Below are 9568 nucleotides of genomic sequence, written 5' to 3'. Positions count from 1 at the left end.
CCTGCCAGCCGCCGGAAAACGAGATTATTTAGTTTCTTGGATTGATTTTAGAGATGAATCTTCTTCAGGTCTTTGATTTTCTTTTAAACGAAGGCAAAAGCTTTGACTTATTTCATTAATAAAGAAGAAGTTTTAACAAGGTCTTATGGGGGTCATTTTTCTTCCACAAATGATACAAGTAAAGCCTACTATTGCGGCATCAACTACCTCAAATGTTTTGCTTTGGCCAATACCCAATTCTTGGCCTACACTGGGATGTCCTCAATCATCTTGGTTTTTTTTTTGCGGAAGCTCAATCATCTTGGTTGACATCACGGATTTCTTCTAGAACACCGTCACATTTCTATCTTTCCAAATTTCCCAAGAAACAAGCATCATAATAAACCGCTTTCCGCCTATGTCCCGAAGCTAGTACCGTCCTTGCCCACCACTCGGGGACCGTCTGAATCCCTGCCCAAGCGTCGGTGTCGAGTTCTAGTGCCTCTCATCGTATTTCAAATGCGTATGAAGAACCTGCATTTGAACAGCAAGTGTGCTGGTGCCTCTCATCGTATTTCAAATGTGTACGAAGAACCTGCATTTGAACAACAAGTGTGTTGGTGCCTCTCATCGCATTTCAAATGCGTATGAAGAACCTGCATTTGAACAGCAAGTGTGCTGGTGCCTCTCATCGCATTTCAAATGCGTATGAAGAACCTGCATTTGAACAGCAAGTGTGCCGCCGTCTCCGGCACCGAGACGGCACCCTTTTGCAAAGCTGGCACATGTTGCAGTTCGGTCACCCACACCGTCGTAGCCGGTCCATTGTCCAAATTCTATCCTTATTTATAAGGCAAGCGAAAAACTTGCGCTTGGGTGGTGTCCAGTTTCCTCAAAGAGTAAAGTCTGAAAACAACCCTGTCTTCGTACGCTCCGTCAGATTCTAACCCCGACCTTCCAATCCCTGAAATCGACACCCCCACCTCTCCAATCCCGGTGGTCAACGCCCTTAACCTGGTTTAAGGGTGGGATTTGACGAATTAATGACGCCCCCACACCCCCACCCCGCTCTCTCTCTCTCTTTGACTCACTTCCTCTCTTCTTATCCCCATTCGTGTGAGGCACGGAGCAGAACTCCGGTGGCGGGATTCCTCTGCGATTGAGAGAGGGCGGTGATTGGCGGCGGCGCACCTGATGTCCGGGTCGACTGCTTCGGCTTACTCCGGCGGCGGTCGGATTCGAAGGAGAGGCGGGCCTGCTCGGTCGCCGGTGCCCTACAGAGAGCAGCCGATGGACTACGAGCCGGCGAGGAATTGCAGCTTGTGCGGGAAGAAGGCGCCAAGGTGGACCTCATGGAGTCCAGCAAATCCTGGAAGGAGGTATTATTCATGCGTGGAAGCTCAGGTAAGCTCGAGCTGTGCTTTCTTTCTCTTTCTTTTCTCTGTTCTGTTTGAACTAAGCACCAAAACATGGGGATTAACAGTGTGATTTAATTGGCCAGCATGGTTTTGTGGAGTGGCATGACGGCCCAACAACGCCATTTCTTCGTGATTTGCTTGGAGATCTTCGGGACAAAGTGTGGATGCTGGAAGAGGAAGCTACCCAACTGCCAACTGAGAATGATGTTGTTGTGTTAAGAAAGGAATTGGAAAAGAAGACTGTAGTAATTTCTGAAATTGTTGCAAGGTGTGAGAAGAAAGTTGAGAGTCAGATGTACAAATCTATGATTTATGCTTTGATTCTCTTCTTGGCTGGGTTTGTTGCAGGCATGATATTATCTTAGTTTTAGAAGAGGAATGCAATATAATGCATTTAGTGAGCTAGCAGGGATTACAATGTAATCGATCTGAACCATGTATGATGGAAATTCCCAATGAAAATGAATGAAGTGATCTGAATTCTCATTTAGTGAGATATCACATGCTTTTTATTTGACAGCAACAACTTGATTATGCAGTTCATTTAACTGAATATATTGTCTAAATTCTCATTTAGTTGATCTGAATTATCAACTGAATATATTGTCTAACCTGATATGCAGTTCATTTAACAGCACCAAATCTGCTAAAGATTATATGCATCAAAACTGCAGTTCATTTAACAGCATCAAATCTGTATTGTGCTAATACATTCATTTAAAGATGATATGGTATTGTTAAAAGATGATATGCTACTATTAAAAGAACAAAAGCAACATCCACTTCACACTGAACATTTTCAACAGAGAACAAAAGCAAGCAAGTTTGTTTCTTGCTAATACATTCCAGCAAGCAAGCAAGTTTGTTTCTTGCACATTCCAGCAAGCAAGCAAGTTTGTTTCTTGCTAATACATTGCAGCAAGCATCATCCACTTCCCTCCAAAATAACCAACCACCTAGTAATTCCCACTAGCTGTAAAATAGGCCATAAACCCAGTTCCTCTCCCAGCTCCTCTCCCAGCTCCTCTCCCAGTTCCTGTCCCAACTCCTCTCCCAGTTCCTGTCCCAGATCCTCTTCCAGCTCCTCTCCCACTTCCTGTCCCGGCTCCTCTCCCACTTCCTCTGCCATTGCTACCTCCAGGGACAACATTGCTTCTAGGAGGTTTGAACCTGGATGTTGTAGCTTCAGACCTTGTTGCAGCTTGAGAATTTGTTGGGCCTGAAGCTCTAGCTGCTGCAGCCCTGCTTGTAGATGCATCTGTCTGTGCATGCTGCAAGGAAAAAAGATCAGTGAAACAACAATTGTACTTCTTGTAAAATAGCATCACAGCTTGAAAATGAAATTACCTCTGTTTCCCTCACTTTTCTCCCTCTTTTCCCAAGACATGACTTTGTTTTTTTGGTGTTGTCCAAATTCTTTTTACAGGAAGTTTTATTGTGCCCCTGAATACCACAACTTCCACATGTGATCTGTATGCCATGCTTGCTCAGTTTCTTCCCCTTGGGTGCTTCCCCCTCTTCTCTCTTCCTATCATTGTTCTTTTTCCTAGCTCCAGGCATGGCAATGTAGCCAGGTGCTACTGGCCTAGGGTTTTGAGACACAGGCCAGCTTTCTTCTCCTTCAACTGGTTGCAGACAATGCTCATAAGTTTTTTAAAAGTATCAATGTAGTAACACTTGTCAATGAAATCATCTACTTTTCTTCCACTCTTATGGATAGCACAAACTGCATGACAGCAAGGAAGGCCTGCAAGCTGAAAGTAACCACATGAACATGTCCATTTCTCAAGGTTAACTGTGTACCTCCTTCCTCTGGTATTCAAATGCTTCACCTCAAAACCATCCTTTCCATTCCACAACACCTCCAAGAATTGAGTTCTCTTGATATTGGCCTTAATCTTTTTGAATATGTTTGGGCAAATTAAGCCATTCCACTTCTCACTCTTGGTTTTCTGCTCTTGAATTCTAGCCACCATTTTTTTCCTAATCTTTTCTTGCTGTGAAATAATGGGGTAGAACCTAGCTTCTATGATGGCATTGTTAAATGATCCACAAAGGTTGTTGTCAACCGACTCACAATTTGCTCCTGTTGGAAAGAAAGCTCTAGCCCAATGCTTTGGGTCTGTCTTCATGATGTCTTTTGCACCTTCTGGAGTTAGTTGAGCAAGCTTGGCCTTGTGGTAGTTGAAGTCTTCTCTGTTTGCAGACTTGGCAATTGCCCAAAACCTTTTCTGCAATTGATGATCTTTGTGCTTCTTTCTCCAATTAGCACAAATGTGCCTAGCACACATCCTATGCTCTGCCCTAGGAAGATAGTCTCTCATGCTGTTAATTAAGCCTTTTTGTTTATCAGAAATGAAGACCCATCCAGCACCTTCATCATTAATGTCCGCCCACATAGTCAAGACTTGGACCAATCCTGATGAATTTCCCCCCAAAGTGAAATCTGACATTCAAGATCTCTGCCGGGTCCATGATTTGAACAACAAACACCTACATTACAAAGTAACTCATGCATCAGTGAAAATCAAAACCCCAATTAATTCCCACCCACAAAAGCCCCAACTTTCCCACTGCAGAACCCTAAACCTAGCATCCATACAGAGGGAAAAAACACCAAATACACAGAACGGATGCATATCGCGTACCTCATTTTGATCTGCTGTAGTGCTTGTCGGAGAGCCGCGCGATTAGTCGTCGTTCGCCATGGCTGCCGCGGAAAACAAAGCGAGGGGGAGAGAACAGAGGGGAGACGAACAGAGCGAGGGAGAGGAACAGAGCGAGGGGAGGGGAACAGAACAAAGCGACGGGAGGGGAACAGAGATCCCGACCACATCCGCAATCCCTTGTTTGGAACGAGCTGAAGGGCGCTAACCACCGGGATTGGAGAGGTGGGGGTGTCGATTTCAGGGATTGAAAGGTGGGGGTTAGAATCCGACGGACCATATGAAGACAGGGTTGTTTTCAGACTTTACTCTTCCTCAAACCACCTTGGTCATATTTGTTATGATCGTCCCCTCAAACTGCACCTTGTAATAAGCCGAGGCGGCGGAATATGTGCCGTTGGATTGGTCGTGTTTTGTGATAGGGGTTAACTGAAACCATCAAGCAGATGCATCTGGGTGTTGAAAGTTGAAACACCGGGTGCTGGGCAAGCAGTTAATGGCCAGTGTGGATGAGCAGCAGGCTTCATGACAAACGCACGCACTGATGAATGCTCAACAGATAAGTTTACACTTTACACAAGCCGGTATTGATACGATCAGGAGGCATTAAATGGTTACCATGCTGCTGGACCACGCCGTCCCGACCCACGTTTTAACCTCAGCATTTTGCGCAGCAGACCGTATCATAAATCAACTTGGCCGGACTGGTACTTCGTTCGCTCTTCTCATCATCAGTACAGACAGTGCAACTAGTAAACTTGTGGCGGGAAAACGTTGTTAAACTATGACACCAGTCCGCCAGAGTTACCCGCAGTTAAAAGAGACTGTAATGCTCCACTCGTTGGTAGGCGGAAAACAGCGTCAGCTTCTCGCTCATGAGGCCCGTTGAATCCAAGGAAACTGCCAGTCGCACGTGCATTATGTCTAAACAAGCAAAGCTAGGAAGAACAAACACATAAGAATAAGATTCCGAGTTACAAACACACAAGGCATAACAAAGAGAGATGAGAAGAGAAGATAAGAGAGAAAAATAAACGACACCTAGCCAGACTGCGCCACTAACTATAGTGGTAGCATGCAGCGCAATTCATGGCGCCTCGCCACATGCTCGGCACCGCACAAGCACAACACGGGAAACTATACTCTACTGGAGTAGCTAGTAAGTAGCTACCACGACGTCCGACACGAACCACAGTGCACCGTGCACAGCCTGCTGTTGGCGGTCATATGTCCACGGCGATGTCAGCCGTGGTGGCGGCCGGGGGCGCCGCGGCGGGTGGAGCAGCTGTGGGGGCGTCGGCCGAGGCCGCGCCCGATCCGGCGCCGGCGCCGGCGGCCATGGCGACCAGCATCTGGCGGAGGCCGCGCGCGTACTCGAGGAGGCGATCGATGGAGGGGATGGTCTCCCTCACCTCGTCCTGTCCCTCGAAGTCGCGCAGCCAGGCGTGGAAGAGCGGGAACGCCTCGGCGTCCACCAGCTGCACGCCGGTGACCTCCTCGAAGACGGCCAGCCAGTAGGAGCCGCACCCCAGGACGACGTCGAGGAAGCCGACCTCGTCGCCGCCGAAGAAGCGCCGGCCCTTAAACGCCCCTTCCCGTAGCTCCGCCTCGAGCAGCGCCAGGTTCTCGTGCACCTGGTGCACGGCGGCCTCCTGCTCCTCCCCCGTGGACGCGAACACCGCCCCCACCGCAGGCCCAAGCTGCATTCCATTCCACAGAAAACAGGTCAGCCATAGAAGAATCATCACGAGCGGTGCGTGCGCGCGGGTGCATACCTTGTCGTCGCCGAAGTGGCACCAGAAGCGAGCGACGGCGCGGTCGAAGGCGTCGGCGGGGAGGAGCTGGCGGGTGGCCGGGAAGGCGTCGTCGAGGTACTGGAGGATGATGACGGACTCGGCGAGGGAGCGGCCGTCGTGGACGAGCACGGGGACCTTGTTGTAGACGGGGTTGTGGCGGAGCAGCGCGTCGCTCTTGTTGCGGAGGTCCTCCTCCGCGTACTCGAAGCCGAGCCCCTTTAGCCGCATGGCCAGCTGCACGCGGTGGGTGTACGAGCTCGCCCACGACCCGAACAGCTTCAGCTGCAGCGGCGCCGCCGCACCGGCGTCAACGTTCTCCGCTGCCTTCTCCATGGCCCCGGCGACGTACGTGAAGGGAAGGACTCCGGTCGATCTTAGGATGCTCGACTCCAATGGTGTTTGTATTGTTGCTTGCAGTGGAGTGGAGTGAGATTCTTTTTGGTGTGTGTGTGTGTGTGTGTGTGTGTGTGGCTTGGAGGCTTTGGGGGGAGAGGGTTTATATAGAGCGGGAGGGAGTGGTGTGGGCTCCACACGTAAGTGAGGTCGACGTGTGGGCCCGAGATGTCAGCTGGCTGAGGTTTGGCGCGCCGGAGAAGGACAGTGCGTGGGTGGGTGGTGGGCCGGGGAGGCTTCCCCGGCAAGGTGCACCGCCCGGCGCCGGCTGGTTCGTCGTGGACTTTCTACTCACTTAGTACAGTGATTACTTTGCTTTTTACTGCTAATATAGCAGTAGAGTGATTTGTTTATCCGGTCAGTGTAAAGATGTTCTCACGGGGAGGGATCATGGCGGGGCGCTGGACCCGCTGTGAGACAGTTACAGCGACAGAGAAGTCTTGGGTGGCTTTTGCCTCGCAGCTCTGGTGGATTTGCGTCTGCATTACCGAGTCAAAAGCAGGCACGTCGATCGAGAACTCTCGACTTGTTCCCCAATACTGCTGGCTGGCTTGCAGCACAATCCGGTCAGGTCGGTAGCCTGGTCTCCGTCGAGAGAATGCTAGGGAGAGTTGATCTTCCACGGTGTGCCGATCAGTGTACTACAATGTACTGCATCAAACCGACGATAAGCCTGGTCAAAGCGTACTACTAGTACAGTATTTGCACAAGAAAGCCCTAGCTTAGATTGACGCGCCCTAGCTAATATGTATGCGACCAAACCGGGAAAGGATCTGGTGCTGCGTTTGACTGAAGACCGCCTGCGCTCTAGAAATAGCCCGGCCGGCCGGCAAGAAGCATTTATTGTCACAGCTCTCTTCTTTCAAACCAACAAAAAAAAACGAAGCTCGAGGCGCCATGCTTTTGCCGATGCCTTCCTTGTGCGAGGACTGTGCGTGCGTACACGGCGCAGAGGGGACTTGACCTGACCATGGCATGGGCGATGGCAAAAGAGAAGGAAGGAGGCGACCGGGGCGGGGCGGGCTGTGGATGGATGGATGGACGGCGAAAGGGCAGCAACAGCAACCGGGGCAAGACGGCACGACCAAAAGTCCCCCCGTTCCTTCGAAGCGTTTCCATCAGCTGCTGCTCTGCCGACGCTGTGCGCGCGCCCTGTCGCGCTTTTCTCGCGTGTCGTGGGCTTGTGCCACGCTCTCGCCTAATCTCCATGTACATTTTTCACAGCGCCACCGTAAATGATACTGCGCCATGCCGATCTGCTTGCTGATGGTACACGGCGATTTATCCCGCCCGGCATACGTCCCTGTCCACGACAAGAACACTATCATCGGTGCTATCCGCAAAAGCTGAGCGTAAATACAGAGAAGTGGATATTTTAACGGACTCCATATGGCGGAGGGTTGAGTCGTTCAGGGCAACTCCAATGCAGCGCGATGGGTTGGGATAAACGGACAAAATAGACGATCCACGGGTAGGAGCAACGGACCTATGTATGTATTCTATCCTTTTTTATCTATTTTCGATCGAAATTATGGTCGTACTTGCGTTAAAATGGACGGGACGCACATCCTTGTCCTTCCCTGGCATGTCCGTCGGGGACACACTCGTCCATTTCCCTTAATTTCGCCCAAAACCCTTCCCTCCCTCCTGCATGGCCGACGACCTGACGAATCCTGACGACCCGGCCGTGTTTGCGTGGCTCGTGACGAAGAAGAAGGCTATCAAAAAGCCACGGTTGAAGCTCGTATATAATATAGATAGAGTATGATTTATTCATCTAAGTGGATAAATCTATAATATAAATATAGAGGCACTTATTTTTAGAGAAGTTTTAAAATATACCCTTTCTTTATGATAAGGAAGGGGGTGAGATTAGGTTCCCCTTTATTTTTTTGCGTTTTTTTATTTTGTATTTCACTATTCCGACGAATATTTTTTTAGTCTTGCTTATCTTTATCTAACCGATATGCCCTTAGGCACGGCCATGCATAACATAGAAATCACACGTGGAAGGGGTGGGCAATTAGCTAGAGCAGCAGGTGCTGTAGCGAAACTCATTGCAAAAGAGGGTAAATTGGCCACTTTAAGATTACCATCTGGGGAGGTCCGTTTAGTATCCCAAAATTGCTTAGCAACAGCCGGACAAGTGGGTAATGTTGGGGTGAACCAAAAAAGTTTGGGTAGAGCCGCTAAGTGTTGGCTAGATAAACGCCCCGTAGTAAGAGGGGTAGTTATGAACCCTGTGGACCACCCCCCAAACGTACTTCAATGTCAAAAAAGCGTATTCGTAAAAATATTTGGAAGAAAAAGACTTATTTTTCCATAGTACAATCTTATTCTTTAGTAAAATCAAGATCATTTTCCAGTGGTAATGAGCATCCAAAACCAAAGGGTTTTTCTGGGCAACAAACAAACAAATAATAAGATTTTGGAATAATATGAATTGATTTTTCAAAAAAGAATTCCAATTATTTAATAATTTGGATTCTTCTTTGAATGTACTTTTATGTGTCGAATTACTTCGGTACAATATTCTTATAACAAACCCCTCTTATATATACAATAAAAAAAGTTTTGTTTGGTATACTGTGTGCTAAGTATTCTTTTCCTATCAATGAACTTTTCATAATTTTCATACTAGAATGCTCATATTTTATTATGAAAATTATGGAAAGTGGAGTATTCACGTTGACACGGCCAACCGAAGGAATCGGCGGAAACACGTGGCGGAGAAGAAGGCCTTCAACGAGTTCGCTGTTGAGGCGGTCATGCGGCGTTTGGCCGACGTCAACAAGGAGTCCATCGTCGCCAAGGCGCACACCCTCTTCATGTTAGGGTTGTGCCGACCCATACCGGCCATTTTCTCGGTCGTTGCCATGGTCGCGGCTAGCAGAGACTCATTGGTCGTTCGTCATCCACATCACCGGTCCCCGAACTCGTCCATCACACCGAGGACGCCAGGGTATCATGCGCCGCCGCTGCATGGCCATGGACAGACACGGTTCTCTATGTCGCCGGACAACAACATGGTCGCTCCGGCCATGCCCGCGTTTGTCATCGACCTCAACGTGATGTCGGGTTACAGTGGCGTTGGCCAGCCGTCCGATGGGACACAAAGGAATCAGCCCCGGACAATTCCTTCGACCATCGTGACCGAAGCCTTCGAGTTGTTCGTTGAAATGCCACCGCCGACGCGAATGGCCCATGACTCTGACAACATAGCGTTTATGAAGAGCATCATCTTCGAGGGTTGTGGCGAGGCCTTCCACATCGACAGCCAAGGCAAAACCATCACTACTGGCGCGACCCAAACCCA

The 9568-nt window shown here is 49.1% G+C and overlaps 2 protein-coding genes across 2 annotated transcripts; both read right to left on the bottom strand.

Annotated features, from left to right (window-relative positions):
• Positions 1–2240: 2240 nt before the first annotated feature.
• LOC123412960 (putative per-hexamer repeat protein 5) lies at positions 2241–2957 on the bottom strand. The gene is made up of 2 exons (XM_045105915.1): positions 2745–2957; positions 2241–2668 (listed from the first exon to the last, which is right to left on the bottom strand). Exons 1-2 carry the CDS (start codon positions 2955–2957, stop codon positions 2354–2356), a joined length of 528 nt encoding a protein of 175 aa, XP_044961850.1. The 3' UTR covers positions 2241–2353.
• A 2045-nt stretch (positions 2958–5002) lies between these two features.
• Positions 5003–6318, bottom strand: LOC123442990 (glutathione transferase GST 23-like). The gene is made up of 2 exons (XM_045119199.1): positions 5839–6318; positions 5003–5763 (listed from the first exon to the last, which is right to left on the bottom strand). The coding sequence occupies exons 1-2, from the start codon at positions 6190–6192 to the stop codon at positions 5287–5289; spliced, it is 831 nt and encodes a 276-aa protein (XP_044975134.1). The 5' UTR covers positions 6193–6318; the 3' UTR covers positions 5003–5286.
• Positions 6319–9568: the final 3250 nt, after the last annotated feature.

Source organism: Hordeum vulgare, chromosome 1H (genome assembly GCF_904849725.1).
Source record: "Hordeum vulgare subsp. vulgare chromosome 1H, MorexV3_pseudomolecules_assembly, whole genome shotgun sequence".
Taxonomy (NCBI): Eukaryota; Viridiplantae; Streptophyta; class Magnoliopsida; order Poales; family Poaceae; genus Hordeum; species Hordeum vulgare.
Note: the sequence above shows the minus strand (reverse complement) of the source record. Positions and strands in the feature narration are given on the sequence as shown.

Excerpts from the sequence above, each read along its gene's own strand:
- LOC123412960 (XM_045105915.1), bottom strand. The coding sequence starts at position 2,957 with ATGCCTGGAGCTAGGAAAAAGAACAATGATAGGAAGAGAGAAGAGGGG. Across the intron at positions 2,669-2,744 it reads GAAAAGTGAGGGAAACAGAG|CATGCACAGACAGATGCATC; the intron begins GTAATTTCATTT and ends TTTTCCTTGCAG.
- LOC123442990 (XM_045119199.1), bottom strand. The coding sequence starts at position 6,192 with ATGGAGAAGGCAGCGGAGAACGTTGACGCCGGTGCGGCGGCGCCGCTG. Across the intron at positions 5,764-5,838 it reads GCCACTTCGGCGACGACAAG|CTTGGGCCTGCGGTGGGGGC; the intron begins GTATGCACCCGC and ends AATGGAATGCAG.